This window comes from Canis aureus, chromosome 6, assembly GCF_053574225.1.
Source record: "Canis aureus isolate CA01 chromosome 6, VMU_Caureus_v.1.0, whole genome shotgun sequence".
In the NCBI taxonomy this organism is placed as follows: domain Eukaryota; kingdom Metazoa; phylum Chordata; class Mammalia; order Carnivora; family Canidae; genus Canis; species Canis aureus.
Genome location: NC_135616.1, coordinates 43,266,586 through 43,282,068, shown reverse-complemented (window position 1 = coordinate 43,282,068; position 15,483 = coordinate 43,266,586). Strand labels below are relative to the sequence as shown.

Genomic DNA, 15,483 nt, shown 5'->3' with positions numbered 1-15,483 from the left:
CTTATAATCTTTGTTTTATGTTCTAGTTCAGCTATCTTTCTTATATCTGTATTCGTTAAGTCCCAAGGCTGTGAGTTCTACATCCTATCCTGTTCTTTGTGTTGTGTGAACTTCTCCATCTTCTCATTTTGTCCAGAAAAGAGGAAAGAAAATAAAAACAAAAAAATCCAAAAGAGAAAGAACAAAACAACTCCAAAACAGAAAAACTAGATCCTGGGTGTGTTTTGGTCTGCTTGTTAAAAGAATCTAAATCCCAAAATTAAAAAAAAAATTAAAAAGAAGTAAAAGAAACAAAAATAAAGCATATATATATATATATATATATAAATTTAAAAATTAGTAATAAAAAATTTAAAAGTAATTAAAAAAATAAAGAATGAAAGTAAAAAGGTAGATCCCATTTGCCCTTATAGCTGAAGGTTTGCAGCCCTCTATGATCAGTAAACTCTGAATGAGTTGTTTGTGCTGATCTCCTGGGGGGCGGGGGGGGCGGTTTCCTGCTGAGCTGATTCTCAGGCTGACTTGTTACAGTGAGAATGACTCCACTAGGAGGCGCTGTTCTGCTCACTGAAGTTTCCCTCCTTATGGGTGGGACGGGCATGGCATACTCAGATTTCTAACCTGAGTGGAAAGTCTGCACCCCCACTTTTCAGTGAAACCTCACGGAAGGGCAGGCAGTCACCCCTCTGTAGGTCCGCAGTTTCCATCTGAACCTTGCATTCCCTGCCTGTGTCTGAGCTTTTTGATATTTCAGATGTGTAAATGAGTTTCAGAACTACAAATTTTAGGGATTCCTGGGGGCTTCGACCTGTACTATTCCTCTGGGGAGGGTCTCCCCGAGCTTTTGCCGTTTCCTTGGGCCCCAGGAAGAGGGGTCACAGCACCGTGCAGCAGTTTAGCTAATGGGAAAACAGAGCAGAAGGCTGGCCCAGAGACCGCTGCTCCCAGCCAGCTCCTCTGCTTCTGTGCCTGGGAGCAGTGCAACTCGTGGCACCATCCATTCTCGTGCCCCGGGGGATCCTGAGACTGCGCTGTCACTCCTGGGGCTCTGCTGGGCTTCACCGCTGAGCACCTGTAAGGCAGGCATTTGTAAAGGTTCAGATAGTTTGTGGCAGCCTCCCACCTCATCCACCGCTCTATCTCCCCCAGCTTTAAACACCTTTTACCTTCTGGAATGTGGTCACTTTTCTGCTTGTGGACTTGTAGCTTTGTTGGCAGATCTCCAGTGGAAGTCTTGGGTCCTCAGAATGATTTGCTAATAACTGTCTCGCTATGTTCAAGGGAAGAGACAAGCTTAGGATCCCCTACTCCTCTGCCCAGAAGTTCTTGAGTAGTGCTTCTTAGTAATATATGAACAGATTTTTTTTATTCCTAAAGTTGTTCACAGCCCATTTTTTCATGACCAATTATTTTCATCTAACTTGATCACTGAAATTAAAATGAAGATGTATCATCAGGTTTCATTAAAAACATCATCGTTTCTCAAATTTGAAAGAATACTAAGTTGTAAAAGAATTCTGACCAAATAACTGAATTTTTGAACTAAGCATTTTTATTAACATAACTATTGATTCATTCACATTATACAAACTAAAAAATTTTTTTATTAAAATTTTTTCCCGTGAATGTATGTAAAAGAGTATATAAAGCTTTTCTGTACAATTCAAAAGATGATAATAAAATGAACATCTCTCTTTTGATCCAGGCTAAGAAATATGAATAGGATTATAGAAACATCCTGTGTGTCAACGTGTTTCTCTTTTTTCTTCAGAATAAATCACCACCATGAAATTGCTTGCTTTTCGTTATAAATTTATCTCTTTTATAACTTCCTGTAGAATGTTATTTATTTTGCCTGTATTTGAACTTTATGTAAAAGAAATCATCCTGTATGTTTTTGTAACTTCTTTCCTACCTAGTATGTTTTTGACATTTATCCACATTGCTTGTATTAACCTTGAAAATGAAACAGTTATTTTACCAGCAAAAATGAGTTTATTTGGGAATAACAGAGAATTGCAAGTTGGGGTATGCAAATTATGGCAAAACTATAGGCAAATCCAACAAAGGAGAGGAATGATATTTTATGGATAATAAGGAAGTTGGGAGTTGATTTGAACAAAAATCTATTTGGAGAAAAACAGGACTTTAAGGTGATAGTGGTTTCTCACTGGCTGAGCTGCAGGGGTGGTCAGTTCTTGTAGGAGATGCTGTGTTCATCTTTCCTGTTTGGGCCTGTAATTCATGATTCTTTCTTGTTAATGATTTTTCTTTTGGGGTCTATAATTGACAGTTCTTCCTAATGGCATTGAGGGGTACAGCTCCACCTTCCAGCCCCCTTTCTTCTTCTTCTTTTTTTTCCTTCACTTTTTCGGTCACTTAATTTTTTTAATTTAAAATCAATTTAATTAACATATAGTGTATTATCATTTTCAGAGGTAGAAATTAGTGATTTATCAAAATTTTATCAGAAATTTAGTGATTCATCAGTTGCATATAATGCCCAGTGCTCACTACATCACATGCCCTCCTTAATGCCTATCACCCAGTTACCCCATCCCTCTACTCACCTCCCCTCCACCAATCCTTCATTTGTTTCCTAAAGTTAAGAGTTTCTTATGGTTTGTCTCCCTTTCTGATTTCATCTTATTATATTTTTCCTTCCCTTCTCCTGTGTTCATCTGTTTTGTTTCTTAAATTCCATATGAGTGAAATCTTATGATACTTGTCTTTCTCTGACCTGTTTTGCTTAGCATGTTACCCTCTAGTTGTATTATTTTTGATGGCTGGGTAATACTCCATTGTATAAATGTACCCCATCTTCTTTATCCATTTGCCCATCAGTGGACATCTGGATGTCCATATTTTGGCTATTATGGACATTGCTGCTATAAACATTGGGATGCATGTGCTTCTTTGTATCACTGTGTTTGTATCCTTTGGATAAATATCCAATAGTGCAATTGCTGGTCGTAGGGTAGCTCTATTTTTAACTTTTTGAGGAACCTCCACACTGTTTTCCAGAGTGGCTGCACCAGTTTGCATTCCTACCAACAGTGGAAGAGTGCTCCTTTCTCCATATCCTCGCCAACATCTGTTGTTTCTTGACTTGTTAATTTTTGCAATTCTGACTAGTGTGACCAGTCTCTCCTGCATCCGGAATTCACTTTAGTGAGGTTTCCCTTTATTAATTTTCACTTAAAATATCTATGGTTCATTTATTTTCACTTCTTTGTATTAGTTGGTTGTATGAATGAACCATCTTTATATAGATGGACATTTGCTTACAAGTTTTCATTATTGTGGATAATGCTAAATAATACTGTCTTCCAATTCCCATATGCAAGAGTTCCTCTGGGTGCTGTTACATGTCTAAGATGGAATCTCTGGGTAGCAGGTTATGCACATAATCTATTGAAATAGTTGACTGGGAAACTTAAAGTAATTGTGTTCATTTATATTCCCACTAGCAGTGGACAAGACATTATTCCTCCCAACACTTGGTTTTATTCACTTTTGAATTTTTGTCAGTCAGATGTGTGTGAAATTGTGGGTCATCATGGTACATTTGTTTGATTTTTACAAGGAGTTGGCTGTCTTTTTTTAAAAAATAATTTATTTATTCATGAGAGACAGAGAGAGAGAGAGGCAGAGACACAGACAGAGGGAGAAGCAGGCTCCATGCAGGGAGCCCGATGTGGGACTCGATCTCAGGACTCTGGGATCACACCCTGAGTTAGAGGCAGAAGGTCAACTGCTGAGCCACCTAGGCATCCCAGGAGTTGGCTGTCTTAACAAGTTCATGGGCCATTGTGTTTTCTTCTCTATGAAATACACAGCTTTTCAATTGGTTTATTTATTTATTTATTTTCCTTTTTAAATTTTTATTGAAATTCTAGTTAACGTACAGTGCAGTATTGGTTTTAGGAGGAGAATTCAGTGATTCATCACTTACATAGAACACTCAGTGCTAAAAAAAAAAAAAAAAAAAACAAAAAAAAACCTACACTCAGTGCTCATCATAACAAATGGTTTGTTTCTTTTAAATGGATTGCTAGGAGATCAGTATGTATTCTGGGTATCAGTCCATTTTCAGTCACAGCTAAATACTAGTTAGTGTCTTGATGGTGCTTTTTGATGAAAAAAAATTTTTTTAAAATATTTATTTATTTTGAGAGAGGGAGAAGAGCACACATGAGCAAGCACAGGTAGGAGGGACAGAGGGAGAGAGTCTTAAGACTCTGTGCTGAGCTCAAAGCCTGATGTGGGGCTCAGTCTCATGACCCTGAGATCACAACCTGAGCCAAAACCAAGAGTCGGATGTTTAACCAACTGCACCACCCAGGCTCCCTGATGAAAAAATTCTTAATTGTCAAATTTATTAACTTTTTAAATAAACTTGTAACTTTATCTTCATTAAAAAATTGTTCTCCAGCCCTAAGTGATAGTATCCTGTATATTGTCTTTTAAACAACCTGGAATATCTTTGTATATTGTGTGAAATACTATTCCAGTTGCATTCTTTTCCTGAAAATGACCATTGTCCCAGTGTCATTTGTTAAGTAGTCCATTCTTTTCCCACAATTGTACTGTGCCAGTCTGTTATAAATTATATGCATATGTGTATGGGTTGCTTCTTGGCTCTCTGTTTGGCCAATTTGTCCATCTTCTTGCCAAAACATACTATTTTAATTATCATAGTTTTATTATAAGTCTTGGTTTGTTAAGTCTTTTTCCTTTTTCTTTTCTTTTTTTTTTTTTTGGTCGAAAGTATCTTGATTTTTCTTGGTCCTTTCTTCATCTTTGTAAATTTTAGAATTAGCTTGTAAAATTTATGAAAAGCCGGGGATGCTGGGGTGGCTCAGCGGTTGAGCATCTGCCTTTGGCCCAGGGCGTGATCCCCAGATCAGGAATCGAGTCCCACATCGGGCTTCCTGCAGGAAGCCTGCTTCTCTGCCTGTGTCTCTGCCTCTCTCTCTCTCTCTGTGTCTCTCAAGAATGAATAAATAAAATCTTTAAAAAAATATATGATAAGCCTGGTTGAGATTTTGATTTTAATTACATTAACTTGCAGATATACTTGAGGGAGAATTGTCCTTTTAATGATCCTGTGCCTTCCTATCCATGTACTTTTTATTTGGGTGTTTAAGATCTTTCAGGAAACATTTGTAGTATATTAAGGGCTGATATACATCTTTGGTAGATTTATTGATAGGTCCTTTAAAAACTGCCATCATAAATATCTTTCTGCATTATTTTTGAAAAATTTTTTTGATGTATGAGTGAAATTGACTTTTGCGTATTATTTCTTTCCAGCAACTTGCTTGACTCAGTCATTGCAGTCATGATGCATATTGATTTTTTTGTGTTTTTTTTCCTCCCTGTGCTATACTTTTCATCTATGTGGCTTATTTAGTTTATAACTGGAAGTTTGTATCTCTTAATCTCCTTCGCCTATTTTACCCATGCTCTCACCTGCCTTCCCTGGCAGCTACCAGTTGGTTCTCTGTAATTAACAGTCTGGGATTTTTTGCAAGTGGTTATATATTTGCAATACTTTATTTGCATTCAGAGTAGAGAGCTCACTTAAAAATATTATGGATTTATACATTAGTTTAATTTGAAGCATATTTTTTGGAAGATAATTTTAATACATACATTTCTTAAACAATTTTTTTTTAAGTGTAGTTGACACAAATGTAGTTTCAGGTATACAACATACTGATTCACCTTCTCTTTGCTGGGTTCACAAGCCCAGTCATCTGTCTCCATAGAATACTATTGAAATATCACTGACTATTTCTATGCTGTGTCCTTTATTCCTGTAACTTACTGATTCCATAGCTTTAAGTCTGTACCTTCACTCCTCTTCACCCATCTTCACCATCCCCTCACCTCTTTCCCCACTGGTAACCATTGGTTGGTTCTCTGTATTTATAGGTCAGATTCTGCTTTTTGTTTGTTTATTCATTTGTTTTGTTTTGTTTTTTAGATTCCACATATGAGTGAAATCATTTTGTATTTGTCTTTCTTTGACTGACTTATTTCACCTAACTCTCTGGGTCCATCCATGCTGTTACAAATGGCAAGAGTTCTTCCTTTCTATTGATGTGTAATATTCCAACCCACACATGTGCACGTGTGCACACACACACACACAAACCCTCCAGATCTTCTCTATCCATTTATCTATTAGTGGGCACTTGGATTGCTTCCATATCTTGGCTATTGTAAATAATGCTATAATAAACCTAGCAATACATATATCTTTTTGAATTAGTGTTTTTATTTTCTGTGGATAAATAGTAATGGAATTAATAGATCATATAGTATTTCTCTTTTTAATGTTTTGAAGAACCCTTCATATTTTCCACAGTTGTTGCACTAATTTGCACTCCCACCAATAGTACATGAGGGTTCCTTTTTCTGCATCTTTGCCAATACTTGTTACTTCTTGTCTTTTTGATACTAGCCATTCTGACAGGTGTGAAATAATACCTCATGATGGTTTTGTTTTGCTTGTGGAATTTTCTATGTAGATAATTATATTATCTGCACATAGTAAAATAGTTTCCTTCCTTTCTTTTCAATCCTATGTGTTTCTTTTCCTACTGCACCAACTTATATCATTATTAAGATATTAATTAGAAGTGATAATAGTTATTTTAATAGAAGACATCCTTATTTGCCTCTTGATTTTAAAGAGAATGTTTTTAACATCTTACTTTTAAGTGTTCCATTTGCTACTCTGCTGGTGCTGTTGTGGCTATCAGTGATCAGGCTGCAGAGGTTTCCTTTTTGTTTCTCATTTGTTAAAAGTGTGGATTTGAAAAATAGAAATGGTTGTATAATTTTGAACAGTGTATGTAGATATATTTATTGAAATACTGATACTTTCTTCAATGTATTGTGATGAATCATGTTAATCAGTTTTCTAATATTAAAACAACCTTGTATTCTTGGGATAAACCCGACTTGGTCATGTTATTTTCTTTTTAAATTATTTGATTATATCGATAATTTGATGAGACCTTTTGCATCTATATTCATGAACAATATTATCTGTATTTTTGGTATGACGTTTGGATGAGTTAGCTAGCTTTCCATCTTGGTTTATTCTTTGGGAAATTTGATTTAATGTGAGAATTACCTCTTTCTTAATGTGTTTAATTAGTTGAACTTGCAGGTAAAGCTGTTCAGGATTGGTCTTTCCTTTGTGGAAGATTTTTACACTACTGATTCAGCTTATTTATTGGACAGTTCATATTTTCAAAAAAATTTTTTAAGAAATCAGTTACTCATTCTAGGAATTTGTTCACTTCTATATTTTCAAATTTATTGACATAAACTTTTAATAATATTCTCTTACCACTCATTTAATCTCAGCAGCATCTGAAGTTTTGTCCAGTTTCTCATTCCCAATATTGATTTTTCAATTGTTTTTGTTAGTTTTTTCAATGAACCATCCTTTGGCCTTGATGAGCCTTTCATAAGCTTATTTTCAAATTAATTTTATTTATTTTGCTTTCTTACATTTTTGTTTTCTTCTACTTTGAGTTTATTGTTTTGGTCTAAAACTTCATTGTCTGTTTAACATCTTAATTTTTAAGCTGTCTTTCTTTACCAGTGTAAATTTGAGAGCTTCCCCCTCCCTCCCTCCAGTGCATACTGGTTTAGATTGTGTTCTAGAACTTTTGATGTATAGTATACTATTACTATGTAGTTCTGCAAATTATCTTATTTCTTCTTTAAAATTACTTTTGGATATCAGAGCTTATGATTCTTTCTGATAACCTTTCTGTTATTGATTTGTAGTTGAACTGTAATTATATAGTTTGGTTTTTATGTTCCTTGTACTTTGAAATTTGTTGGAGGTAGTTTTATGTCTTGGCATGTTGTCAAAATTTGTAGATGTGCTGTGTGTGTTTTATAATGATATTCTCCAGCTCATAAGGTAGAGCATTACATGCATGGTGCTCAAATTTTTTTTTTTTTTACTTGCTTGAGCTATCAATTACTGGTAGTTATAGTAAAATCTATGAAGGTGAGTTTATTTCTTCCTTTATGTCTGTCATTTTGGCTTTATATAGTTTGAGATTATGTTATTGGGTATATACATGTTTAGAATAATTATGTCTTGGCTAGTTTGATTTACTGTTTTTTTTTAAACTCTATGTATGGCTCCTTTTCATCTCTATTCTACTAATGCCTTTCCCCCTAATATCTTTTTTTGTCTATTATTAATATGTCTAACTTAGTTTTTTGATGGGAGGGTGAGGGTTAATATTAGCCTTTATTTTTTCTGAAATTTTGCATACATTTGGGGAAGAACCTACTAAAGCAAGAAAAATTTCACGGAATTTTAGAGAGGACCAACAAATCTAAATATTATGTATTTGGGAGAATGATTGTAAAATATGCAGATTCCTAGCAATATTGGTAAGGAAAAACAATGAAAGTAGACCCAATATACAATATTAGCATCTAAAAAGGAATCAAACCTATTGTAGTGTTTTAAAACAAAAGGATATTATTTCACTTTATTCCAATAAATTTGAAAATTTCAGTGCAATCTATAATTTTGTAGGAAAATATAATTAACACTGTTATCACAGAAAGAAATAGAAATTATGAAAATGACAATAATATGACAGAAGTCAATTATTAAAAGTCCACTGAAAAGATATCTTCACTAGCATGTTCTTACCAGACCTTACAGTCAGAGTCTCTGCTTTTGTCTTCTGAAAGTTTTATAGTTTTGTTTTTCACCTTGAGATCGTTAAACAATCTGGATTTTGTTTAGAGAATAAAAAAGGAGAAAAAGCTACTAAGCATACTTAATGAGGTTGATTTATCATTTGCCCCAAACCAGATGAAGACAGTATAGAGAAAAGATAATTGTAGATCAACATTGTTTATGAACACAGATATAAAATTTAAAAATAAAATCAAAGCAAAACAGAGTCATCTGTGTATTAAATGCATTATAATCAAGTATGGTTTATCTCAAGGCATATAAAGATAGTTTCAACTTTTAAAATCTTTTTAAGTAATATGCCAAATTAAAAGAATGAAATAGAAAACCATATCCTCTTCATGGAGATTGTAACTAACAGTCCTACCAGCTATATATGAGAATACCTGTTAATCACACACCTGCAAACACTTGATGATTTCACATTTTTTAGTTTTGGCTCATTTGTTTGGTAAGTAATAGAATATTTCTAGTATGTTTATTTGTGTTTCTCTGATTTAAGTGCCATTTTCTGTTTATTAGCCATTTGTATTCACACTGAATGTTTATTTATTTATTTGACTGAAAATAAGGGAGCACAAGTTGGGGGAGCAGCAGAGGGAGAGAGAAAAGCAGGCTCTCTGCTAAACAGGGAGCCTGATCTATCTCTACCCAAGGACCCTGGGATCATGACCTGAGCCAAAGACAGATGCTCAACCTACTGAGCCACCCAGGTGCCCCCACACTGAATATTTTATTTTATTTTATTTTTTCCACATTGAACATTTTAAACAGAAGAGTAACACTTATTGCATGATTTGTTTACTTGAGCACAGGGACTGTTTAGCTTTTGTATCTCTAGCATCTTAAATAATAGCTGGCATACAGCAGGTATTAGAAGATACTTGAATTGAGTAAATGATTAGGAAAGCTATGAGCCTTCTGAAGAAATTTGTGATGTAACTCATTTTTGAATGCCTAAAAAAGAATAGTTTTGCAATGTCAAAGAAATGGGATTTTTACCAGCAGGTTCCAGGAAATAAAGACTAGATAGGATTACTTTTAAAATTTCTGTTAATGCCTTTAGGCTCCCATAAAACTTGGGAGCCTAAATTAATCCTAATTACATATGATTTTACATCATCTGGTCCCTTCAGGATAGATGCTGCTTTGTAGAAAAATGATTTTTTTTTTTTTACATACTATCTTCCTTTGTACCCTTGGCAAAAGATAATTTTAACAACCATTTGCTTTCCTGAATTGTATTTCATTTACTCTAGTGGTTAGAAATAGTTTCTTTTTCTGTTTTGCAACAGTATTTCAGAGGTTTGAAAAAGCAACATTTTTGACCTTTTAGGTAAGTAGGATGTTACCCAAAAGAAGGTATAAGTGGAACTATTCTAGATTACAAATAACTGTAGTTGGTGTTGGATTTGGGGTCGATAATGAGACAACGATATAGAGCATGTACGTTATTTGGGGTTTAGGGTTATTGGGACATTTGAGGTAGGGGGAACATAAAGTGAAGTAGTAGATGTATTTAAAGAAGTGCTAACTGTTCTAGGCTGCTATGTGATGTTTTTTTAGCTATAGTTGGATGCTGTACCAGCACTAGTCTCCTACTGGCTGGCTTCACATCTTTATTTCTGATTCATATATTCCCTACCTACCCATCTTAAGCAGGTATTCTGAAATGCTGGTATAGAAGCTCTGAAGGAAGGGAGAGATGGTAGTGTCAGATTACTGCTAGATAGATAGTGGCACTCCTACTGCTACATAGATTATTACTCCTCCTTGCAGTTCCTTTATATCCCTTCTGCACCTTAGCAAATAGCCTATTTGTCAATAAACTTTCCTCCAATTATGATAATGGGGACCTGACTGGTATACAGTAACCATAGTCTCAACAATTTGTCCAGTCCGGTTTGTTCAACACCAAGGTGTCTTAGTCATTTTATCAGTGTTCACCTCATTTGGCACCATTGAAAAGTATTTTCTTTTTCTCCTTGGGTGAGATCCTCCATCTCTTTATTCAGATTTGATATTCTTTTGATCACCTTCTCTATTGTGAATTGCAAACAGAGAGCCAATCTCAATTTTCTTTCCTTATTACATAAAACACCAACACAGATCTCTATTAGACTGAGTGCAATGTGGACTACCCTTCTTTTCTAAATTACTTAATCGAGCTAAATACCTTCAGAACAAATCAAGTTATAAAAGCTGGCTTGCCTATTTTACTCTCCTAATGCTCAAATAAATCATACTCTCTCCCCATGGAAGGAAGGGAAGAGAGCTGTACCTCCATATAATGACCCTTTAATCATATTGCTCCTTTTTGTGTGAAAATTAAGAAGGACATGAGGGGAGGAAAGGAGACAGGTATACATTTCTCTTAGAGGCAGCCAAATGTATATTGATTTTAGGATTTTTTAAAAAGTCGATTTATTCCCTATTATTAATAGGATATCTAAATCCCTTATATGGTATTCAAGGCCATTTACACTTTCCACTTTCCAGCTCCAATTGCTTTGCATTTCTTCTCAAAATTCTGTAACAACACTGGGATATTTACAGTTACTACCTCAAGGTCCTTTTCTTGCCTCTCTTCATTTGCTTATATTGCTCCCTGTGCCAGTGTCTACACTGCAAACCCAGGCAGAGTAGCAAAATTTTACTTGGTCCTTAGGGTCCACTTCCTGTGTTACTCCATCTGTGAAGTATTAGTGTTCCATTCTTACCTATCCTGAAGTGCTTTATATTTACCTCTATTTGAAGTTTCATCACATTGTTACATTTTGTATGTGTGTCTACTGTCTATCTGCTCTGAAGACTGAGAACTTTTTGAAGGAAGGTACCATGTTCTCATAATTGTTAGACTCCAGTGATTGCCACCATGCTTTATGTAGCATAGACTCTTGTTAAAGGAGTGTTAAAAGGATAAATAAATGAATGAGTATGAAAGAAATCTGAATTTACTTAGTGGGAATTGCTGAAACTCCCACTTCCATGAGAATTTGCTTTTACTTCTCAGACATTTGTGTTAAAATATTGTCTAGTGTTTTTGTTAGAATATACAGTGTCAACATGAAAATGAACTGGTCTCATTTGTACATCCCTGTTACTTTGCATTATTTCATGTTAGTAGGTGTTTAAAAATATGTTTCTTACAAAAATATAATTCACATGTAAGAAAGGGAATTGTCTTATGGAATGTATTTCTTAATATATTTTGAAGGGATTATGAGATAGTTTGACTTCATTCTTAATCATAATCTGAATTTTTATTGTTTAACAAATGCCATTATGTACATATCTAATTTGCATCACATTTCATTAAGAAAATAATTGGTGTTGTTCTTTTGTTTCAGCCAAACCATTTACTTCTAAAGTGAAACAGATGCGCCTACATAGAGAAGACTTTGAGATATTGAAGGTGATAGGTCGAGGAGCTTTTGGAGAGGTAAGAGAGAAGGTTTTTAGAGAAGTTCTGCTGATTGTCTTGGAAGCAATTTTATACAGTTTGTGAGAGAATTTAACTGAAATATGATTTCCTTGCTATCAGAATTAATATGAATAGTCAGAAAATATATTAATGTTTTAAATGAAATATTTTTTCCTGGATTTTTTTTTCCAAGATGTTTTTCTTCTTCAGATGTTAGTGTAAGTTTGAGCATGGTTCTGAACTCTTCTGTTCCATTGGTTTATTTGTCTCTCCTGATGCCATATCACCCTTTCTTACATTACTCTAAATTAGGGAATCTCAATATTTGATGGTATATGTACTCAAGCTTTCTCCTTCTCTGTTCTTGGCCCTTCATATTTTCATGTAATTTTACAACGAGTATTTCAGTTTCAGAGTTACTCTTAAAAAGCCATACTCATCCATCTGCTTCAATTTTGATTAGGATTGCACACTGAAGCTGGAGATCAATTATGTAGATAATTGACATCTTCATAATACTGAGTCATCTGGCCGATGAAGGAATGTGATATTCTTTGTTATTTTAATTAGAATTGTTAGTTAAATTCCATTTTCTAGTTGTCTTTTGCTAGTAATTAGAAATATAATGTAATTTTGACTTCATACCTAGGAATGCAGCTGATTTTACTTTTTCAATTATGAATTATGTTGGATTTTTTTAAATTATGTTGGATTTTAAGAAAATGTTTTATCAGTACTTTTGAGACACTTTAGGCTTTTCTCCTTTATTCTGTGAATGTGTTGAATTACAACGATTTGTTTTCAAGTGTTAAACTAACCTTGCATTTCTAAGATAAACCCTAACTGTATATTATCCTTTTTATATCTCATTGCTCTTGGCTTGCTCTGTGTGTGTGTGTGTGTGTGTGTGTGTGTGTGTGTCTCTGTTTGTTTAGATTATTTGAGAGAAACTGGCCTGTAATTTTTCCTACTTCGAATCCTGATTAGATTTTGGTACTTTGGTTATACTGGCCTCTTTAACCGTTCTCTGGAAGAGTTTGGGAAGATTGTTTTTATTTCTTCTTCATATGCTTAGAAGATTTAACTTGTGAAACCATTGGGCCTGGAGGTTGCCAGTGAGAAAATTTTAAATTATATATTTAATTTCTTTAGTGAAAATCAGCTTAAAATTTTGATGTGTTGGTTTTGCTGAGTTCACCCGTGTCATCTAATTTTTCAGTTATTACTGTATTTATTATTTTTACCTCTCATTTTTTCATTTGTCATACTAGAGCTGTATCAGTTTTTAAATTTTTTCAATGAACTAACTTTTGCCTTTTGAATTTTTCATATTTTCATTGCTGTTTTACTTAAAATGTAGTGTCATTTCCAATGTGATTTTGAATTTCTATTTGTTTTCTTTCTTTCCCCTTTTCTTTCTTGCTTTCTTTCTCTATTACTTTAGAATTTCATTGTTCTAGGTATATTTCTGTTCCTGAGTTGCAGTGGAATTCCATAACAGTCACTGCATAATTTCAGTCCTTTGAAATTTGCTGTGCATTTTTGTATAAATAACAGGTTAAAAATCATTAACCTTGTTTAAATCTTACACATCTTTACTTTGTTATTTTCTCAGCTTGATCTGTCATTTCTGAGAGAGGATTTGTTTGTTTCTTTTAGTTTTCACGGATAACAAATAAGGAGTTATTCTATCTTCCTGGTGATTAACTCTTTTTTCATAATTGAATGATCCATGTTGTCACTAAGTAATGCTTTTTGAGTTAAATTTTCCTTAATTTGATATTAGAATGATTCCAGCTCTTTATCAGTATTTGCATTAAATATCTTATTCTATCCTTATGAGTTTTAGCTTTCTATAATCTTATGATATGTTTACTATAAAGTAAAATATAGTTTTTGTGTGTGTGTGTGTTTTAAGTAATCTCTACCCCAAGATCAAGAGTAACATTTTCTACTGACTGAGCCAGCTGGGCACCCTACTTTTTGTTTTTTAATCCTTTCTGATAATCTCATTTTGTCATTGGAATATATAGTCAGTGGATATGCAATGTAATTATTTATTACTATTTGTTGTCCATTTGTCTTGCCCATCCTGTATTATGTGTCTCTCATTTCCTGGTAATGGAGTACTTTAAATTATTCTCTCCCTCATTTATTAATTTCTTAATTTTACCTCTTGTTGGTTTCCCTAGAGATTGCCACATGTATCCTTGGTAAATTTGTATTTTGCCAGTTCTGATTTACCTGACTTACACTTTTTTTTGGTCATTGCTGCTATGTCTTTAGTTCTATATATATTTAAAATCTCAAAGACTACTGTCCCTATTCATTTAGATTTGCTTATATATTTACATTTTCTCTTGCTCTTCACATTCACATACTTCCTTTTGATAACATTTTCATTTTGACTTAAATATTCCTTTTACGTCAAATCTGCTGATAACTGTCTGCTTTTATTTGTCTGAAAATACATTTGTTTTGAAGTCATAAAATTAAAAAAAAATGGAGTTATATGCATGCATGACTCAATGGATTTTTACATTTGCATGTGTTTGTGTAGCCATTATGGAGACCTAGATAGGCACCCATTGCCTCCTCTATGTGAATAAGTGCTTCCATTAGAACCCTCTGTGCTGACTTTATCACTGTTGACTTATTTTGCCTGCTTTTAAATTTTATATTGATGGAATTATATAATATATACTCTTGTTTTTGGCTTATTTTGCTCAACATCATGCCTGTGTGATTCATCTTTGTTTGTATTAGTTCACAGTGTTCCTTTGTATAAATACACCACAAGTTATTTACTCATATTAATGTTGGTGGGTATTCAAGTTGTTTATAGCTTTTGGCCATGTTAATAATGTGAACATTCTTGTACATGTCTTTTGGGAGACAGAGGCATTCATTTGTGTTTGATATAAACTTAAGAGTGGAATTGCTGGGTCCTTGAGTAGGCATATTCAGCTTTGGTAGGCAGTGCCAGATGATTTCCCAAATGGCTCCCAGTGTACCAGTTTACACCATTCCATCTACCAATAATGTGTGAAGGTCCCAATTGCTTCACAACCTTGCCAATACTTGGGTTTTGCCTTTTTTTTTTTTTTTTTAACTTTAGCTATTTTTTTTGGTAGGTGAGTAGTAATACTGAATTATGATTTCACTTCACATTTTCTGATAGCTCTATAAGTCCATTTTCATATCACTTTACATACTTAGATTTTTTTTTTTTCCATGAAGTGCACATTCTGAGGTTGGGGAATTGGGAGTGGGTTGTTTAACTTATTGGTAAATTCTGGATACA

The 15,483-nt window shown here is 34.0% G+C and overlaps 1 protein-coding gene across 22 annotated transcripts in view; it reads left to right on the top strand.

The window, feature by feature from the left end:
* The window catches only part of CDC42BPA (CDC42 binding protein kinase alpha), a 309,696-nt gene that overhangs the window by 53,010 nt on the left and 241,203 nt on the right, over positions 1 to 15,483 (top strand). For 21 of the 22 annotated variants that reach the window (XR_013381712.1, XM_077901329.1, XM_077901328.1 and 18 more), the window contains one exon: positions 12,106 to 12,197. The exons of the other annotated variant lie outside the window; for it this stretch is intronic. Coding sequence is in view for 19 of the 21 variants with exons in the window: in XM_077901329.1 (XP_077757455.1) it covers positions 12,106 to 12,197 (92 nt within the window). In the remaining 2 variants the exon portion in view is untranslated. Of the gene's footprint in view, positions 1 to 12,105; positions 12,198 to 15,483 lie in introns of those variants that run through there. 22 annotated transcript variants of the gene reach the window in all.